The sequence below is a fragment of the Gnatocerus cornutus genome, chromosome 6 (assembly GCF_029298725.1).
Source record: "Gnatocerus cornutus isolate USDA-ARS CGAHR chromosome 6, icGnaCorn1.1, whole genome shotgun sequence".
In the NCBI taxonomy this organism is placed as follows: domain Eukaryota; kingdom Metazoa; phylum Arthropoda; class Insecta; order Coleoptera; family Tenebrionidae; genus Gnatocerus; species Gnatocerus cornutus.
In genome coordinates this window covers 17,615,467-17,637,324 of record NC_142238.1, presented here as the reverse complement: position 1 = coordinate 17,637,324, position 21,858 = coordinate 17,615,467, and the positions used below count along the sequence as shown (strand labels likewise).

At 36.9% G+C, this 21,858-nt stretch overlaps 1 protein-coding gene across 2 annotated transcripts in view; it reads right to left on the bottom strand.

Annotated features, from left to right (window-relative positions):
• Positions 1 to 9,902: 9,902 nt before the first annotated feature.
• The window catches only part of LOC148173552 (uncharacterized), a 28,962-nt gene continuing 17,006 nt past the window's right edge, over positions 9,903 to 21,858 (bottom strand). The window contains exons 3-7 of one of the 2 annotated variants that reach the window (XM_088039142.1): positions 14,419 to 15,417; positions 13,170 to 13,300; positions 11,793 to 11,994; positions 10,944 to 11,003; positions 9,903 to 10,424 (exon numbers count right to left, since the gene is read on the bottom strand). In XM_088039142.1, coding sequence (XP_087895268.1) covers positions 9,997 to 10,424; positions 10,944 to 11,003; positions 11,793 to 11,994; positions 13,170 to 13,300; positions 14,419 to 15,415 — 1,818 coding nt within the window. In that variant the 5' untranslated portion in view covers positions 15,416 to 15,417 and the 3' untranslated portion in view covers positions 9,903 to 9,996. The remainder of the gene's footprint in view (positions 10,425 to 10,943; positions 11,004 to 11,792; positions 11,995 to 13,169; positions 13,301 to 14,418; positions 15,418 to 21,858) is intronic. The other variant, XM_088039143.1, reaches the window with a different exon arrangement.

Sequence of the window (21,858 nt, the reverse complement as noted above, 5' to 3'; positions counted from 1 at the left end):
GTTTGGTTGTATTTTCAGCAGCTGAGAGTTCATCTTTTTGTCTACACTTAAAACTTTTGAAAATCTTTTCAGCGTGTCCTGTCTATAATTGAATTATCCTGCGCGTTGTAAATTAGATGTTGGTTGGAATCCAATATTTCCCCAATTAGAGGAGTATCCCGACACGCGCTAAGGATGCTCCTGCGTCCGACAACCCCCGCAGTCCTTGTTAGAGGTCGCGTGCCTGACATATGCCCCACTCTGCTCCCGCTGCGTATGTTTGATGTTTCCCACACGTTCAAGTGCAATCTCCCGTCGACTCCCTAAATGGCTAGAGAACTATATCCTGAACTATCAACAGCAGATTACGTACAATTAATAATACAGTTAATGGGGCGAGGACTCTTTTGGGGAAGATTCGGATCGAAACGGAAAAGCTGCTTTTTAAATTGTGATTTCCCTAAAATTTGGCTCCCAAATAATCAAATCTTGCACCACTGCGATAACGCTTTAACGATCCGTTTTGTTGATGGTGGACCAGTTAATTGAGAGGCGACGCGATTTTATGGTAATTTTAAACGAATTATTCTAAAGAATCCCCGGAGCGGATGGTAAGAATACACAAATATATTGAGTGAAAAATTCAAGAATGTTAAATTCAAATTGGTCCTCGCCTTAGATAAACGTTTCCGGATTTTCAAACAGAGTCAAATTTGATTTGAATAAAACTGCCTTGAACAGAAGGAGAATAAAAAGAAAGATAAATTTTCGGATGTTGAAAATACTGCCAACAATTTAATTCAGCTCGGAAACAAGATTTCGTAATTTGGTTAAATGGATGTGACGAAATTTTAATTGCTTTTAATCGGTTCAGCGGAGTTACAAATTCGCACTTTGCTGAAAGGTTGGATTTTTGGGCATTTCGGTGGCTTCCATGTACATACTTTCCGTAATTACTTAATCACGAGTAGCGATTTATGTCACATCCGCATTTTGCTATTTGTAGGAATAAAGGAAACGAGAGGAACTTTGCCAGCAAATCAATTTATTCATTGTGCTATTTATTTTATCGTCGTCGCTTTTTCCAGAGTCAGAAGTCAACAATGTAAACAAAAGGCAGCAAACCTCTCCAAAATGACGATAATGCTTTCCTTACCATTTCGAATTTATAGCCGCTATAAATGCAATTGATACAATGTGGCCACACAGTATAATCTTGCTAAAGTTAGTAAAAATTCAAATGATACCATTCCACCTGCAACATCGTAAATTAAAGACCCCCATTCTCTACTCCTCGGCTTCACATTTGATCTACCATTAACTAAACTCGTTCTAAAAACTGCATTTTAACTTCTCCAAGAAGATAAATTACAGTTTTTTAAAACACGCAACCCGAAAACATGAATTATCTCCTCCTGAAATGGTCTGGTGATTAAACAGAGTAGAACCTAATTTAATTCGAGATTTTCCTAGCACGTCCCTGTGATGTACGATTCGTTTAATTGATGAAAAGGTGCTAAAGTGGCGCAATAAATTAAGTCGATTTTTTATGTCGCGTTAAGCGATAAAAAATCTGTTGTTTGGGGACGGTAATGAGATGCGCATAGTGAACACAGCTGTGGAAGGTTTGCAGTGCTTGCAAGGGGCTGACGAAATCATTAATGTTCCAAGCATGAATATATTAAGCGATTGTATCGATATGTTGATTGCGCGAACTTTGGCAAAATTAGTTTCCAGGGGCTGGGAAAGTCGTAATGACGAGATTCGTTTAAAAATTGCACGGGCTTTATTAAAGCTGACCTATTTTTGGAGGAGCTTCGGCAATTACCTACGGATCTCTTTTCGACGCGATGATGAATTTCAAAGGCACGGGGTGTGAGAGTGGAAAATATCTTTATTTGTATTTTTTGGATCATTGGATGTAAAATTGCAATATTAAATTATTTTTAGAATTTGCTGAAAACCGATGATCTTCGTGCTAAAGTAGCGTTTTTAAAAGTTTAAGAGCTCCAGCACTTTTGGCTTTCAGGCCCGTAATTCGCTTAATTAAATTAGCCCATCGTAAACGTCTTTACGACCACCAGACCGGACAAGAAGCAACTCCGCAATTAATTACAAACTCCCGTACATCTCAGGTGAGCTTTCGGAAAGCACTACTCTCCAATTCCAACTCCAGTTAACCCACCGATTATATTTGCATACAACTATGCAAATCACCGGTCCTAATGGCTTCGTATGTCGAATTGAGTCTTTATATATAAATTGGCTTCGTCTCTCGAAAGAATACACGATTAAAGTTGCACATCCGCTTCACAATTACACTCTAATTGTTTTCAGCTGCCACGTAAATCATAGGAAAACTGTCAAACTAAAGAACTCTTTGTTTTGTTTAATACTGTTATCGGTTAAGTTGGCTCGCTGCCAAGAGAATGATAAAAAATTCAATAATAGAGTATAGATAGTGCTGAAAATCTCGAGCTTTATTATTGGGTTATGACTCCCGGAGGCGATGTAGCGGAAAATTTCGTCTCCAAAGGTGCACGTGAGGACCATTGGGCGGAGCAGTGTAGCCCATTCTCAAATATTCCATAAATAGGTCCAATTTATCAACGGCTGTCAGTTTATTTTGATTCGGGTAAAGCTCCGTGCGGGGCGACACATTTCACAAATTTTTGAAAACGTTATTTTTTACCATACCCGAGAGCAACATCTAAACAATGAAACTTTTTCTCGTGGCTCACTTGGGACGAGTTGCTCTTGTCTTCCGTTGATATTTTTCACCTTCATCGATGTCTTGGGTGTTCACGTCAAAATTGAACACACCTCTACCGGGCAGCAGCTATCTATTAACAAGGTGTACTTCTCCTCAATAGAAAACTTCTCTCCTTGGGCTTTTGTGAAATTTTTCCACTTGAGTAAATGATTTTTTTGTGTTGTTGCACTTCATTGATGCTTTTAGTCGCTAGCCGACAATGGAGGAGTCGAGAAGCACAACAAATACGCAATTTTGGATAATTTGGGTCGGTTTTTTGTAAAATTGCAAAATGGTCGCATTCCTTGTATTTCAAGGCTCATTGGTTACGTGTGAGCTTTTGCGCATTTCGGCCTTAATTTGTGTAGTTGTTGAAGCGGAAGGATTTTGAGTTTCGTATTAATGAAACGGTTATTATGCGGCATGTGTCAACAACTGTAATGGTGACGTTGATAAACCATGACAAATAACTTTGATCCTTGACAGGGCAGTGGGATGGATTATGATGAAGTGGCAGGTTATTAAATCACGACTTTGAGACTGAGCACAGTAAAACTTTACATGCAGATTCATCCAAAAAATCTCCACTCGTTTTAGTCTAATTCCATAATTCCGCGCCGCCCTCGTTACATATCAATTTTATCATAAATCACCTTAAATTATTCCTGTTGTACATCATTTGATTATGTTTCATAACGCAGTTAAAATCGATATCCACACGGTGATTTCAAAGATAAACAAGCAAATTCATCGTTGTGTTCTATCTGGCTCAAGTTAGTTACGTTTCAGACATCCACCCTTATTTCACGTAATTATCTGATGGTGAAATTTATTTGTTAGTGTTTGAGAAGCCCCAGGACGGTAGAATAGAAGAGGGATGATCCCCGGGTACACCCATCAACGTCACTCCTGATCAAGGTTGATGTTTACCAACTATTATTGCCTTGCTAAACTGCATTCGCTCTGTCTTTAAAAAGCCGCCTCGGTCTGATCAGATATCTAACTGGTTACATGGAATGGTGGCCCCATATGTGGGAGACGCGATACACAAAAGTTATTTGCTGTGCTGTTCAAAGGATTGCTTTATTATATTGTGTATCTACCGTTTTCCAACGTTTAATGGAGTGTTGGTCTTTTATAGTGGTTGGAACTAAATGTTTGATTTTCCTTGGCTATGTCGCAGTTTGTTTGCTTGGAAAGGAGCACTTTCAGACAGGAAATACGGGGCGTTTGGCACAGCAAAAAAATTGAGAAATCTTGAGTTTTTTAATGTTTCACTTTTTTTTACAGACGCCCTGACCACCAACTGCCGCAGAAATACTCCAGAGACACTTCCCTCTAAGTTAAGTCTAATTTTAAATATTTAATTCCATCAGGGTTGATTCTATAGCTCTAAAGTTTTCGAGCTGCAAAAAAATAAGTATTTTGATTCGCTTTAGTTGTAATCTCAACGCGTATAAACCCCAGTTCTCTGAAAGTGACGGCTCATCAGAAAAATTAATTAAAAACGAGTCTAAAACGCAACTTTTTCTTCAAATCGAGCCTTTAATTATCCTTGAAGACGTGTTGACGTCACTCTTCATAAGTTTCATTGGTAGAAGTTAACCAGACGATTCTTATCCTGTTGATCCACCCGTTTTTAAAATGGCTTATCAAGAAGGAACAAACTGACGCAAATTCTCTTGGATTCGTAGGAGTGTAAATAAAGCACAGCAGTTAATTAATATTTTTCATTGTGTAGGAGGAACAGAATTTATTAATAACTTCCTTCTATCAGTTTGAAACTTTAATGATTTGAAGTTTTTTAAAGAAACTTTTTATAATAAATTCATATAACTGTAGCTTTCCCGGACAGGATTAAATTTTTAAAATTCTTTGGGTGTAGAGACATTTATTTAGACTGTCGTTCCAAAACCCGAGCTAATCCGAGGATGGTTCATAAATAAAAAAATTAAAAAGTAAAGCTTGTCTTAGTGTCGTGCCCCGAGACTGCGGAAGAATTTGTGAAAATTTATAGTTATGAACGGAAAATTGGTAACCTTCAGAATAAAGGGATTAAAGTAATGAATAGCCGAGTGAACGTTTGAAAATTGGAATTATTATATAAATTAATTTGGATCTCATTAAATCCAATTAAGCGTGGGTTAATTTAATTTTCATTTTATTTTATTTACTAAATTTTCTCTCAGTTCTTGAGTTTGCTGCTTCATTCAAATCTCTATCAGAAAGATCTTTAAACCCTATAATTTCTATATTGTTTACTTATCTCACGCCCTGAACATAAAAGTTTCATCGCCGAGGGCGTCCGCGGCCGAAAATGGGGTAGTTTGTTTAGACGTTTGTTCTGTGGTTGAGCCATCGCCTAATCCACCTAATCCTATCTATGGCACAATGGTGGACCGAAAGTTCTGCAATGATATTGTATTCCAGTTTTATCCCGGAGACATTCTACGTCGATTTCATCCGGACTTTATCTCGAGGTATCAAATATTGGATATATACAAGCTTTAGGCAAGAGCTTTCACGAGATTGTTTCGTAATAATGGAATTCTAGGAAGTCTTCATAAAATAATTACGAAAAACGAAGCGTCTGTTTTTCCATTTTAGTTTAGATATGTAGATGAGTCAAAATTTCTGGCACGCTGTCACCCTCCGTGAAATAAAGTTGAGAATATTAAAACCTGCTAACCACATCACGCATGCGACACCATCTGCTCGAAATTATATTAAAATAAAAGTTTGATCCGGGCCCATCTTGAAATGTTGACGACACAACGTGAAATAACTTTGGTTCCGATTGAAACTCGGGGGAATTTTCGGAGAATTGTCGCTGGTGGCACAGTTGGATAAAAAAGGGAATCTTCGATCGTAACAAGGAAGTCTGAGAAATTCCCAACACCATAGCTAATTCACTTAGGGGTGAAAACTAAGGACCCGCGTTGTTCGATGCTGGTGGCACTTTTCCTATTTTTTTAAACACTTTAAACTGTCGCAAAAACGGTACTTCGAAGTGTGAAGTGTCTCAACGTCTTAGTTTAATTGGGCGGAGAGGTGTACTCTAACTACATCTTCTAGTTAATGCGACTTTGCGGCGGAGCTGTAAATATTAATGGCAAGAAAGATACTTCAGCACAATTCTAACTTTGTTGACAAAAAGTTTAACTGATTAACTACGTGTTGAGTTACGATTATGTTTTCTTTTAGCGTGTGAACTTAATTGTATTAAAAAGTTTCTTCCACGAAGTTGGGATAATCCCACTAGAGCGTTTTGGTACTTTACTAAAAACGTATTTTCCTTTTCATAAAGTCAAGATTATCTCAGTTTAATAAGAGTAATACGCTCTCGGAATTAATTAAAGATATTTTTGCTTACCTGCCAATTTTATACCCTGTGAACAGAATGCTGGAGTGCACTTTGGGTTGCAGATATAAGGATGACAACCCTCTAAAAATTCAGATAGGTTTCAATTACACATTCTTTAGTAGAAATAAAGTACTTTCAACAACAATTTTAAACTTTGAAATTGTTTTTGTTAACTTACCTTGGCAAATTTTGAAAGTAAAATGAATTCGCTCGGAAATCCCGGAGTTTAAGTACGCAGCTCCAAATATCGACTTTACACCGAACTCAACATCCAAAATCTCTGATGACTTATATTATAATAAACTTCCTTTTGTTTTACCGCCAAAAACTCGCGATGAAGACTTGCTATAACCATCTTACCTACTAATTAATAAAGTTTTGATAGCATTTCCCAGCACTCCTTAACGTAAAACAAAATATTTTCAAAGTTCACAACTACTTTCAGCGACACTTCAGCAGAACTTTCACCATTTATACAGAAGTCATCCTGGTTTAAAATAACCGACTTTTTGCGGGTAAAAACCCCAACATTTCGACGCCCTTTTGATATCAAATTATTATCTTGGGTTTATACACAGATAAACCTCAGCATTGTGGCCAATAACCCAGAAAAGGTGGGTCCTGATTTTCCGGTCGACGATACATATTTTTATAGCTTATCTATACTATAATTCCGGTTCGGGCATACAGAAAGGTACAAAAGCGGCGTCAGCAAGAAAGAAAAAGTCGTGATTTTCTTTGCACCGTCAGCACGGCTATTCAAACTAACAAGTAGTGTGGAGTTTAATTGGGTCGAGACGGAAAAATTTATCCAAGAGCAATATATTTTTATTAATAAATAAAACATACAAATCAAATGTTTTCATCAAGTAAATGAAACACTTTCATTTGATGTGTTATGAATAATTTGTATGGCAATTATCACAGCATCAACATATACAATAAACATTGAAAACACGGAACAGTTTTGATTGTTGTGACAGTCATTATAAAATATATACTGTTATATAATATACCTAACATGCTACAAACTATGCACAACGTAGTATATAAATTCTCTAGATTACATGATACGCGTTAGATAGCCCAAAAAGGCAAAAATTTGACAAGATTAATTACTACCAACTCTGTAAATATGAAGACACCACCTCGTCAAAAGTTGCAGTGGACACCGAATCGAAAACTTAATAAACTCTTACGCTCGTTTAATTGGTCCCACGTAATTTTAAATATACCTGAAGTTGCATGTTGTCTGATAGAAATTCTTCTTAAATATGTTGTGGGAGAGATAAAGAAGAATGTTGCAAAAAAGTGTTACGTTTCATCGCATTCCATTACCAACGATAAGTAGGTGCTGAAACACGAGATCATTATAGACTCAGGGGAAAAGATCATTAATCATTTTTCGTACTTGGCAGATAAAGGATAAATTTTACACATCAAGTTATCTCAAGAGTGAATACATGGCAATGATGGGGGAATTTCAGGCAATTAGATCGGAGTTTCGGTGTATTAAATTTGGGGTTTTTAAGTTCAAAGTAATTAAAACTGGGACTGAGTTCATTTAAAATTTTGGAGAAATTTATCGCCAAAGTTACCAAAAATTAAGTTTTCGACTCTTTCCATTGCGTAAAGTTATGGTAATATGGGTAATTGTTTTCGATGTGTCGTGCTCCTTACAGCGCTAAATAGTCACAAATCCAGCATATACATGATATTTTACATTAAATGACACAAAAACGGTTAATCGATCAACATAAGTGTCTATTTACAAAGCAGAACAGTTCGTTTACAACTACTCAAAAGAAGAGTTCTATATTTTTAAATCTAATACGTCTTGCCACATTTTGCGACAGTGTATTTGAATTTAAAAATTTATTGAGGTACATCCGTTCGTTCATTCTTGCTAGTTGTAAAAGAATCTGCGTTAAATACCTCTAGTTTACATCTCGTTATTTTAAAGCCTGGACCGCGCGACTCCGTCGTCTACAACGACGAATGTTAAAATACAAAATAAAATTTTTAAAGTCTTGCACAGCAGACACTCAACATCCATTAAATACACGTTATAATACAAGCGCTACTTTTCTAGATACAAAATGCAAAGCGTTACAGAAAGGATTCTACAATTAATTTCTTGGTGTTCCCAGCCCAACCCTGTTGATTGCAATCTCGCGATGCAATAATAGAATTTATACGAGTTGTCATAATACATTTTTCGAAGGCCTCGTCCTCTTTCACTTTCAAAAAACGGCGTATAAAAAATACGTGAAAAGGTGTGTTCCAGGCGCAGCAAGCGGTATAAGAGCTTCCTATTTATGTAAAAGTTTAACGAACATGTGAGGAATTTTTATTAAATTGTTCCCGAGGACCTACATACACGCGGAAAAGCTGACACTGGACCGTGAATGCGTTGACTTAAACATGAACCCGTGTTGCGAACTTTTCAAACTTGGCAAACAATCTGTGGGAAAAAATATTCAGGGGCTTGATCAAACACTCCTGCATTTGCAAATATCTGGTGCATATGTTAAAATCAGAGCGAACATCGGGCCAAAGATTCCAGAAACGGCTTAAATCGATTGCGAGATACTGAGAATTTGCGCCTGAGACACCACATTCTTGGAACGAACGCGGGAAACATTGGATTTATCGGAGGTTTTATATCAGTTATTGGGTTCGGCAGAGATACGCTAAAGTAGGTTAATGCATGTTTGCGCAGACCAAATGGTTTCTTACAGCAATTTACTAGTTGCGGAATTAAATATTGCGGCGTTCTAATCATGCTTTAGAAATGGTGGATGCGCCGGCCATTTCTACATAATAAAATTTAAATAACGCTCAAACTAACGATACAAAAATTGATTTTCTGTTAAAAATTGGAACAATTGGAACGACAGAATTTTTATTTCTGAAAAATTGTCAAAATGAATGCTAAATTCCATAAAATTCAGACGAATAAAAAATTATGGGCTTTATATTTGTTTGTTTAAACTGTTTTTAAAGAACATAAAATCCGGCATAAAAAGTAAATTGAAATTTATGTATGTATCTACAATTGATGGAGTTATTCTGTTTATTTTATAAAAAATACGCTGAAATATTTATGAATTCGCCAGTGTTGTGTTGAGGTCATAATCCTTGTACATCTAAAAATTGCAAAATATAATGACAAAATTTTGCAAGGTGGTCAAAATTAAGATCTAAATAACGAAAACTACAAAACCTCCTGTAATGTGATTTTAACTTTTTATCTGTTTTTTCCCCTCAAATCAGTTGAAATTGTCAGAGCTCATTTCTGTATTCTGCGCTGTATTAAATTATAACTCAGTTAAAAACCAGCATTTGTTATTGCAAGAGTGTCTGATGACAGTCCCTGTTGTAATTTAACGGTACAAAATAACTCGTTAGTGCATGTTGATTCAATAACATTCTTTTGCACCTCCGCTGCAATTTAAATTTATGAAACAAAATCACCATGAGACCGAATTTAATCCAACCGTTTTGAGTTAAATTGTTTTACCAAGTTTAGAGAAAAGTAAATTATCTCTGCGAGTAAAACTTGATGACATCAAAATAAAAAGTAGAAATTTAATTTTCATTTTGGAGCAGCGCGTGCTAAATAGATGAACGATAACATTCAGATTACATCAACATCGTTTCCAGCACATGTTTCATAAGATTTATAGCTTTAAAAAGTACTTAAAAATATATATGTTTGGGAGTAAATTCTAGTATGGCTAATTGACGTCGTCCTTAAGTTCTAACTGACATTTGCTAGTCGTTACAATAGAATGGAAGCGGCACAACTCAAAGTTCTCACTATTAAAGTACTCACTTGAGCAAGTCAATGATAAGTTCTGGGGACATCCCACAACTCGAAGTAATCTGGAGGGTTTTGCTATTTGTATCTTGCTGGTCCCAACCATGGGCACCCAAACATCTGACAGCCGGCGAGTACCAACATCAGAACCACAATACCACCAATCACCGTATAAATGATACACAAGTGGACCAATGCGAACACGTACAGAGTGCGGTGGCACCACTGATTGGGCTCGAAGAGGGTAGGAGCGTAATCAGGCCATTTGATCCTTAAAATCCAGTAGTTACCCAACCCGAACCACGTGATAAGAATAACAGTGAGGGCGACAGACGCCACTTTTGAGCCGATGGAGGTGGAATTGGCGGCGGTGGAGGCGTCCATTCTACGAGTATGAAGCTGACTGTAGAGGGTCAATGCCATTTTCACGCAACCGACGCTGCCTCCGACTACCATGTAGATGGGAATGTTTGGCTCTCTGGGACAGTCTTTCAGGAATTGAATACCTGCGAAGAGACGTGAGTTAATGGTCTGAGTTGGGAAGGTGACACGCATTTTATTGCAAACGTGCCGGGGTGGAAACATTCGGAGGATTCAGATGAGATATTTGGTTCAACAGGGTTTGGTGATCCCTGAGAAGGGGCTAAGTCAACATTCCGTTCCTATTTGGGACGGTGATAACGTAATCGTGAAGATCCCAGAGTCAAGTTTACACGGGGAAATCAAAACTTACTAAAAATTAGCTAATCTTAAACGAAAGACAACGCCAACATAAAATCCCTAAAAGTATGTTTTATTTATAACGCTTAGCCCCACGGGTTTCGGCTGACCCTCTTCATATTACCCAGAGACTTCAATCTCTCCAAACAATTTAAAACTTGTTAAAAAGACCGACATTGACACTCCCTCCGACTTTTGTTCAATTTTGAAGAGCTTGCGCCTAAGTTTTTCGAAGAGGTTAATCGTAAAACGAACGAAAGGTTTTTCTTGCATGCAACACGCAGTTTAAAGTACACGCTACTCACCCATGATCAGCATTAGAAGAGGTAGAGTGGATAAGCACACCAGGACGATTGTAACCACCACTGCAAAAGAAAGGAAGTGAGAAGGGTTGGGCGAAGAGAATTCAACTGGAGAACTGGCAAACGGCGAGATTTTGCGTGAGGGTAATACACGAAGTTGTAATTACGTGCAAAACGCTGATGGTATCGATAGAAGTTTTAACATTCAGCCAATGGTTTGTAACAATCAATCAAGCGTGAGGGAAAAGTTATAGCTTGTAGGATTAGAAATATGCGGATTTCAGTTTAAATGATTGTTTCTAAGAGAAGGAAATTGATCTAATTGAATTAATTAATTTGCCACGTGAATGTCGTTATGCTGATATAAAGCGAAGACCTTCATTACACCGCTTTAAAGTGATTATTAACATTAATGATCAAATTAAGCGAAGCGAAGCCTGCAATAATAGACATATACATTATTAACATATTCACACTACGAGTACCACATTTTTGCAAGGAAAACTAACTCGACCTAAATTCCAGTTAATTAGTTAATTACTTTCGTCTTTCGTTGAAACTGCTTAATAATTGAGAAGCAAACACACCGGGCAAATGTGTTTTTATCAGGAACAAAACCCTGAAAATTGAATTCATTTATTTTTCTTGTTATTGACGTAATTTATTGAAGTGTCTCAAGCTGACGTGGGCCTACCATCCCGGAAATTTCCTTAGTTTCCGCAAGCAATTTATATCAATTTCTAATTTGAAAGCGGACTTGTCACAGCTGCCAGCAATGAAAGAAGTCCCGAAACTATTCTTTATAAATTTCCAGCCTGTCATTGCAACACTTTGCTACAACATTTGACCCACCTGTTCTGTTGACGATGCTCAACGCTTTGAAGACAAAATCGCAAGTTCCGGACGCCTCAAGATTGGCGTCTTTGAGTTGGTAGGCCACTGATCCATAAGTTGTCAATGAAATAGCTAGACCAATTCCTTGTTCGCCGCCTCCGTATTTCTGGTCGGAACAGAGACGGCGTTGTTCGTCTCCGGACACCTGCGGCAGGGCCACCTGTCAGTGAGGGGTTATACAAAGTCATACCGCCGCCTCCACTTCACCTAACACTATAAGCCAAAGCTGTTAAAGCAGAAGGTAGAGAGGAGAAAGTTTAATAGAGGGAAGAGGTTAATAACAAGTACGGTAGGTGAAGATTTAATTCGACAAAGTGACAAGAAATTCACATAATTACTTAACTTTCTAGGTGCATGATTACTAATTTCGTTACTTTTGATAAAATTATTGCGTTGACTGACAATTGGATTGCTACATTATTATTCCGTGCTTTAAGGTGTTTTTTCGTTTTTTGCTAGAAAAACTTACTAAACAAATAAATCTTCAAGTTTAATTCAACAAAAACGATGAATATAGATTTGGTGCACTTCTAAATTCAATAGACTGCGCGTGTTTACCAACGGATAAATGGAACTAAAAGTGTGAAATAAATATTTGATGTGAATTCGTATTGTACTGAAAAATATCACGAATCTGACGCGAAATGTGTTTGCTTTTAGAGTCACTAGAGTATGAATAAAAAATAACAAAAGTCGGGGTTGCACGAAAATTTACAATATTAACCTTTAAGTACAAATACAAAATGAAGCAACTTCCCGGAAAAGTGTTCGCTGACTTCCTTTAAGTTCCGCGGCACGTAACTCTTAAAATAAATATAAAATTTTTATAAACAAACCCGTAATTTGAATTTCCTTATTCCAAAACCGTATTTCCCTCGAAATCACTTTGGATGTTATTACCTTAACACACTTGACTAACCCCAGTGTTGGAAGAGTGTTCAGAGAGAGCAAATTTTCATTTCATACAAAATTTAACTTCAAAAATAAACCCTTATGTCATGCCTTTGCGTATTTTTAAATATTTCCACCCACGTTACTCGTGCTGAATAATTTATAGCATCACACTTGGAAGCTTCTGTCGATAAATGGATTTTATCCAGCCGTGTCTGCGTTCCGAAGAACTAAATTAAAAACTGCATATTGTAGTAGATTCATCTTTAAGACATGCCTCGTTTTTAATATTCCGAACGTCTTTATGTGGTGGTTTTTTCAACTAAGGCTTGAGATTGGAGGTTTGGTTATCTTACAACATAAAACTTTTAGTCTCACACTGCATCACCACTCATGAAGAATAGAAAGAAAGCAGTCAAGCTCGCAGAATTGCGTCTACTTTACCTGGCTAACGGAACTGCTAGCTCGTCTGGATCCACTTTCCGAGAATCCAGAATTGCCACTGTATGCTGCATTAACTGCTCCTCTTGAAGAGGATCTGTAAGGGGATGTGCTGCGACCTCCACTTCTCGATCCTGTAAATAACATTGACAATAATTACAACTGCATGCCTTCAATCTCAATTTAAAAATTATTTTTATTTCAAAGATGTATTGTTTGTCTGGTTTTGTAAAGCTTTCTGGTTGTGTGGTTCGCTACAAATACCCAACTTTGAATAGTCGGGGAATAATTATTACACCAGTGAGGGTATAAATACAAAACAAATTTACCTCTTTCAATGGAAATGCAGCGGTAAATTATTCGAATTGCATCCGAGTTGCATGAAAATATTTTGGGGTATTAACCTCCGGAATAATCATTAAAATGATAGCAGCGAATTTTATTTAAAATGAAATACAAATGACAACTTGTAAATATCATTAAAAATTAAGCACTTTCTGCTTGGAGTAACTTCCAGTTGACATCAGTTTTCCCCTCTTACCCTCATTTTTCATAACTCAAACTTTACAACCCACATACCCTTTATTTCCTCCGGAAAATTTACGATGGTGTTACGGAAAACTGTGTTCCGCGTCGCTTAAGTAAGTGTCTGTTATCTTTAAGTTCAACGTTTTCATAATCTATACTTTTATCAATTTTGTGCTGTCCTTGGAGGCCCATAAATTTCACAGAACAACGTATCTTTACCCGCATCAATGTGCCTATTCGGAAAAGGATCCAAGAGTCTTGTTTTACGAGATTGCTGCCTTTTATGTTAATGTTACAAAAGACTTTTTATAAGGGTAGCGATTTGCTGTGTATTTTTATGTAAGTGTGACGAAATTGCCTATTATTCCTCAATAAGTTGAGATCGTTATTTCTTAAGAATGATGGTTATGAAACATATAATTTGATACGGAATAAGTTTTATCATGAACGTGTTGTAAAAATGATGACTGGGCTGTTACAGTTTTATTAAATTCCGGGTTTTAGTACTCGGTAATTTTTATGAGGCTTTAGGAATTGATATAGGGACCAATTTTATGATGTTTCGAATGAAACGTTTTATTTTATTTCGTAGTGATGAAAATTTTTGGCTCTGACGTACAATTAGTTTGAGCCCCCTTTTGTTTGCTGTTGATTAAACGTCGAATTGTCCCGCTAAAGACAAACCAATCTTATTTTTAATGATCCTCTGTTTGTGACAACTTACCGGAAGGATTGTCGGCACTTGAGCGTCGTTCATTAGCAGGCGGCTCCTGAAAAGTCAGCGTCAAACTTCCCCTAGGACTTCGACCACATTCGTCTGCATTTAAAGTGCTTCTCGCTATGCTGCCTCTAGGACTTCTATTTTCGCCACCACTTTCAGGTCCAATACTCCCTCGGGGACTCCTATCACCCATGTAATCTCCTGCTATACTTCCTCTAGGACTTGTGCGCATGCACAAACTTTCTGGAGCTATACTTCCTCTGGGACTCCTATTACAATCTGGAATTATACTGTGTCTCGGACTTCTACTCGGCGTCGGGTCTTCTTCTTTCGGCCAATTCATGGACTCTGACGGTGTTAAACTAGCTCTAGGAGTCCTGCTTGAGTCAGGAATGAGACTATTCCGTGGACTCCGGTTAAAATCCGGTGCCAAATTCGCTCTGGACCCATAAGTGTTATTGTCAGGTACCAAACTATGTCTAGGACTGCGACTTACTTCCGGTACTAAACTATTTCTACCACTTTTATTACTATCGGGAGCTAGACTATTTCTAGGACTTCGGTTGAAATTATCGGGCACTAAACTATTTCGCGGACTTAACGCCGAATCCGGCACTAAACTATTACGAGGACTTCGCGAATAAGTGTCATTTGGCACTAAACTGTGTCGAGGACTTCGAAGAGCTGCAGTGTCAGGTACCAGACTGTTGCGAGGACTCAGAATCTCAGGAGCTAGACTGTGTCTAGGACTTCTCAAGTCATCAGAATCGGGAGACTGCCTGTCTAATGAAATATCAGGAATTATACTGTGGCGTGGACTGCGGATTTTTTCGGGTGCTAACGTATTTCTGGAGGCCCTTTCACTGTCCACTGGAGAGACAGCAATACTTGCCCGGCGGCCAGGACTCGTTCCGGCCGATCGAGAAGGCCGGATTTGCGGGGACGCCGCCGCGCTCCGGGACGCTCGGCGGCGACGGGAGGAGGTACTTCGGTGCAGCATTTCTGAAAAAAATAGTAGATTACAAAATCGCTCGATTTATTTTTAAAGGATAACTTGGGGCGTTTTCAACTGAAAAAGCTCTGCTTTAAATCGATAACATTCTCCTTAAGTCGATATGATCCCTTATTCAACCCTCTTGAATTATTAATGACAACCCAAATCCAATCGAATATTTTGATTATCGACTCAAACTGTTTAGTGCACTTGTAAGCTCATGGTTAATTAATTATTTGCTTAACAAACTCCAATTTAGGGAGTCTTCTGGGATTCAACCGATGCATCATAAACTTAAGATTAAGCTCATGCATAATTGGTGCGATTTCCGGTCACATTATGTTCACGATGCGATGTGAAGCTTTGAATTCTGATTCCTTCAGAGCTTTCGGGGAAATTGGAATCTATTACGGGAGAAATTCAAGCAGATGTAAAAGTCACTTACTACAAACGTTTTGCTTCCATGCTACGTCTTTATTTCCATATTATCGTTATATAACAAGATGTTATAACAAAATAACCTTTAGAAAGAAATCACGTAAAGTTTGCACGTTGTGTCTGCATGAATGATGCGTTAAAACTTTAATCCCCAGAGAGTTTGGCGGTTCCCGTTTGGACGTTGATGGAAAAGGTCCGAGAAGGATCAAATAAATCAAGCTTTACAAGGATGTTTATGCAGATGTACAAAATTCAGATAAATATAATATCGTCGAAAGTTTCGTGTTGTCCGGAACTTGAACCATAAGTTTGCATAACGCCCTCGTTAGTTGCGTCTCTATGAACTGAGTTTTATGAAAAAATGGTGGATGCGCAGGGTGGAATCAATTAACGTAACGTTCCTCTTACATTCCACCAGCACTACTGTTACTAATGAATTCTTTTGCAAGGCAGCGTTTTGTTCTAGAAAGATCACGAACTTAACTCTTCTCGTTAATGTAAAGATACTCGCGCCATCATTACATGCTCGCTTGACCTCAATGCTATCCTAGAAATTGCTTGGAGAAAAATAAAAGAAAACGTTTTATTCCCAGTAGTCGACATCGGAACCTTCCGAGTAAAGTACACTCTACTGCGTTCATCTAAAGTAGACAGACAGTCTTCTGGATACCAAAAACATGAATCAAATACTCACAATTCTTATGTAGCCGTAAGGGATTTGTCAAAGCTTTAAAAGGTATAGCAAACTCAGTTTGTTTAGGATATGTATGAAATCTAAATCTCCCTTGTCCAGTTTTATTATTGTAAAAGAACAAAGTCTGTCTTTTATCCGCTCTAATTATTTACAGAGGTTACGATTTCACTTCTGTGAAGATTACTGAGCTCTTGCACGCAACCTCTGATTTATAGCAAGCTCTGCACTTTAATTAAATGTCTACTAAGGTCAACTAAATTGGAATACACTTATTGGATTTTCTGACGCAAACGGACGTAGGACCGAATAAATCCACATTATTGCTAACACGAGACAACTGTTTTGAAATCGGAATGCGAAGCTCGGCTATTACGAATATAAACAACGGGCTTTACCAACAAATTGAAAGCATCAGAAAGACTTCTTTTTATTTCCAACAACGCGAATCTGCTAATGCATTTTAAAATTAAATTGTCGAATCCTTAGAACCAATTATTGTGGGCGCATTCACCATTTTAGTTGCGTTTAGAGTTAATAGTCCGGGCCACAACGTCTGACTCTGACTCATTTAATTTTACAGGCAAATAAAAAATTCGTGCCACATTACCTGACGGTTATTGCCGGCATCATGTATTCAGGTCTGCAGTAACAACTTCTAGACATATGCATGTCTGTACATTAAATCTGCAATAAACCTCATACACTCAAGATAAAAACCGATTCCAATACGCTGCATTTTTGCAGTTTAATCCCTTAGAACCGAGATTCCAACCTTGTGGGGTCACGCCAACGTAATTTGTTTCAGGAAGCTATAAACCTCTGAAGATATTGTTATTTATAACTGAAACACGTTTAGTACTTGATAAATATCCCAGCTTGAAGGAAATTAAACCGTTAAAAATGTCGTTTCACTCTGACGATAATTAAACCGTTATCTAAATGGTAAACTGCGATTCCAAAGAAAATATGCCAATTTTATGCCCAATTTCGCTAGCAAGAAAATGTCGGCGATGAAAGTTAATGGTTGAAATTCAGACAATATGAAGTTAAATAAGTTAAATTGAGTGTGTCGAACGTGAAGAGGGAGCTGACTTAGCGAAGTGCTTTCTTTAATAGTTAATTTCGAGTCTTTTAAAATTTTGAAATATCTTGAGACGGGACAACATTTATGACCCTTGCGTAATGCTAAAAGAGAATGCGGAAGTGCGCCTTTAGGAAAATGACTTCAAAATTTTATTACACCGAGGTGTGTCAGTCTAATTTATTATAACTTATAAGTAAAGAATATTCTGGTGATGTAGGCCTACGTATTTGACGTAATACAAACTCAGTTTATTACTTTGCGGTTGACTTGTTAAGAAGTTGAAGCCAAATTTAGCAATAGAGCAGGAACATCTCTCCTAATATTGCAGGAATTTGTATCCAACTTACGTAATATGACAGTTCCTCTCAAACCCTTTGAAATTGGAATACCTACCTGAATTGCTTTAATTAAAGTTGACTCTCTGACTCGTAAACTTTGAAAATTTTGGACATTTAAAGGGTCATTACATCAAACGCAAATAGATAATTTAATGTTTATAATCAGATTATGCTGAAACTTTGAGTGCTTCTAATGGATTTGTTATGATTTTTTGATGAGTCGGGTCACCTACATCAATAAACAAATTTTAACATTTAAAAGCGTGCTACTTTATTCGGTTCAAATCACTTTAAAAAGCCGTGAATGGAGAGCGAAGTTTTGATGGAGGTTTAAGAAAAAAGAGCTGAAACAATTTTCTCTCGAGACCTCGTCTTTGTTTCTTGCTACAATGTCGTAAATAAACCCACATGAAGTACTTTTTTCAATGTTTTGACTCATTGCAAGCTCGTAATTTTTTATATTTGATCCTCAAACTTTGAAATTACCGTTGCACTAAAAACTTCTCCTTGCGGCCATTAAACGCTGTCAGATCGATTTGTTTGATATCTCTGTAATAGGCTACCGGACTGTTTGTTTTTTATTTAAAAAAATAAATCTGTCCAGTCTGAAAACATTAAAAATCAGTGTCCATTTTTTTGCGCATTTTATTTGTACCAAAAAAAATTATTTAAAAAATGGATAGTTTCAAACACGCGCCTTGGTGACGTAACAACTTCTTAGTCGACGCCTATTGGCTATAGGTAGGGGAGAGGGGGGCATAGTGGGGAACTTAACAATCAATTAGCCACGCATCCTAAAATAATAGAAATTAACAAATTTTTTTTACTAAATATCATAGACTATTGTTTGCGGATGATTTTTGTTGTACTCTTTTTTATTACAATAAAAAACTTACGACATGTGAGCATTATTTTGAAAAATGGGATTTACCCCGCTTTGCCCCGCATATAGGGGTAAAGTGAGGTACCCTTTGGGGCAATCAAATTTTTGAATAACTGTACCTACTTAGAAAAAGTAACATTTTAAAATTACTTAGGCATCAATGCATATTGCACACAAATGCGCAGGTTCATCATATTTAGCCACTACATTCGTACGACTAGATTTGAAAAAAAATCAACTGTCAACTGACAACCAATCAAAATACGCTATTCGACTTTTTTCACGGCGTTTGATTTGAGCAGCAGGAGTGTTGCCCCGCTATACCCCGGTACCCGGCTATGCCCCCCTCTCCCCTATGCCGAGATCATTGGTGAAAACAATGAAGTTGAGTTTTAATTGAGGTTATGAATGCATAAAATGTGTGTGCAAAACGTGAATTGCTGTAGTTTTTGTATCTTTCTTACTTTAGTGCTGCAATAATCGAAAAGCGAAAATGGGACAGATGACATGACTCCTGAGCTGACTTATGAAAACAAAACTTCTGATTGGTTGACGCAAGTGTGCTATAAATCGGAAACCAGTTAGGAATCATAACGAAACTCTATCTCACTCTCACCAATGCAACATTCCGTTGACGTATGCGTTTTCTCAATTCATATGCATAGAAAAGAGTTATGACGTAGTCACTGTAGACTTATTTAAACTTACATGCGAAGCTGGATTTCAAACCAATATTTAGCTAATAATTCCGACCTTTGGAGAACAAAAAAAATCTGTTTGGTAATTGATTCATGCGTATACGTAACTCATAAACATAATAAAATGCATTGATTTTTCTGGTGTCCGGTAGCCTATTGCGTTGTCTTAGAAAAACCAGTAAAGTCTACCATGTTAACATGGACAGGAAGTTACTACTCTTGAGTCGTGTATTTACACTTCCAAATTGTAAAATGTTAAACAGAAAGACGTAAATTTTAGAAATTTTCTTTTCAAGACGAAACAAAATTTTCACTTTGTATTTTTAGTATTTTTAATGTTACAGCAATGAAATTCGGGGAAGTTGCAATTTTTAGGCCGTGCATTAAACCCACTAAATTGCAAAGTTTTACAGCCAAGGACACAAATTTTAGAAATCTTTATTTTGAAGACACGGCAAAAATTTTTGGTATACTCCGCTAAAATTCGGATTTTTGGTAATTTTAATGCTACAGCAAGGAAAATTAAAGAAATTATTTTTGAGTGGTGCAACAACTCAATCAAATTGCAAAATTACATAGCCAAGTATACAAATTTTAGAAATTTTTATTTTGAAGACGAAACAAAAACTTTCGACAAATGCTCCACTAAAATTCGTATTTTTGGTCATTTAATTCTACAGCATCGAAATTTAGTGAAGTTACTACTTTTGAGACGTGTATTAATTCTACCAAATTGTAAAATTGTAATACATAAGACCTAAATTATTTACAACGGATTTGTTTTGATTTTTTGATGAGTTAGGTAACCTACAGCAATCAACAAATTTTACCATTTAAACGTGTTACTTAATTCGGTTTAAATCAATTTAAAAAGTCGTGAATGGAAAGCGAAGCATTCGAGCCGAAACAATTTTCTCACGAGACCCGTCTTTGTTTCTTCCCACAATGTCGTAAATATAAACCTACATAGAGTACTTTTTTCGATTTTTTGACTCATTGCAAGCTCTAAATTTTTTTACATCCGATCCCCAAACTTTGAAACTGCCGTTGAACTAAAAACTTCTTGCGGCCATTAAACGCTTTCAGATCGATTTGTTTGATGTCTCTGTAATTGAGTTGTCTTAGAAAAACCAGTAAAGTCCACCATATTAACAAGAAAATCAGTAGTCAGAAGGGTCGATAATTGAGACTCGAGTCTCGAAGGAGATCTACGATATTGGTTTGGTAGCGCAGAGAGACTTGTACAGGCTGAGGCAATTTATTTTACGTTAAAGAAGAACATTTTTATGTAATTAATTAGGTTCTCGCAATTTTATAAATAACTTGTTTTCTGTCGAAGGTTCAAAGATAAACAGCTTTTAATCACAGCAATCTCAAGAGTAAACGAAGCTCTAATTTGAACATTTTTATTTGAGGGTCAGAGCATTTTTATGGAATTACTTTGTCTGAACAAATTTTAGATATGTTTAGTTAGCGACAGAGCAAATTTGTTTTTATCTCAGGTTTAACACGCGCGAATTTTAACGGGTCTCTCGACAGCTCTCACTTTAATTAAATTACTAATTCTAATTTATATAAATTGTAATTGAGACCTATTACCTGTAGCTCATTGTCATGGCAGTGCGATATTTCAAACCGCCAGGAAATCCGACTGAATACATTATTCAATAAATAAACAAACAATATGTGTGTGCATAGCTGAACGTGTTTGCTTTATTTTGAGCTTAACAGCTGCTGTGTGGTGTTACCGCACAAAGAAAATTATTACCATTATGAGTCTCAATTTCACCGCAATTAATTAATTAAATTACAGCCCAATTTGTACATCATTCAAATTTTAGCAAAACTAATTTTTCTTCCTCTAAAGTGTAATATTCTTTGCTCAAAAATAGAATATTAAGTCTGCACATAATGTTCACGATATTGCGTTGTTCCAGCAAGCTTCAGGTGTTTTTAATGTACAGTTTTATGGACAACAGTGCAGATTTAATTGGAAATTCGCGAATAGTGAACTACTCGTGTCATAAAGTGGGGTGTATAATTTTTCCATGTTAATAAAATGTCAACAAAGCCTGCATTTGCGCCGAAATAAAATTCAGATTGAAATCAATTCGGTCGCGACCACGACAATTACTTTATTCTTCCTTTTGATGGTTGTTTGCTATTGGGGGCGAACAGTTCATCCCCACACAGTCTGCTGTTGAAAAGATGGAATTTATAACGAATTTTTGATGGGATTATTACAGCCTGAATCGAAACTGAGCCTTTAATCGGAATTGTGATCGAGGTTTTTATTTGTGCTAAAAAGATTTAA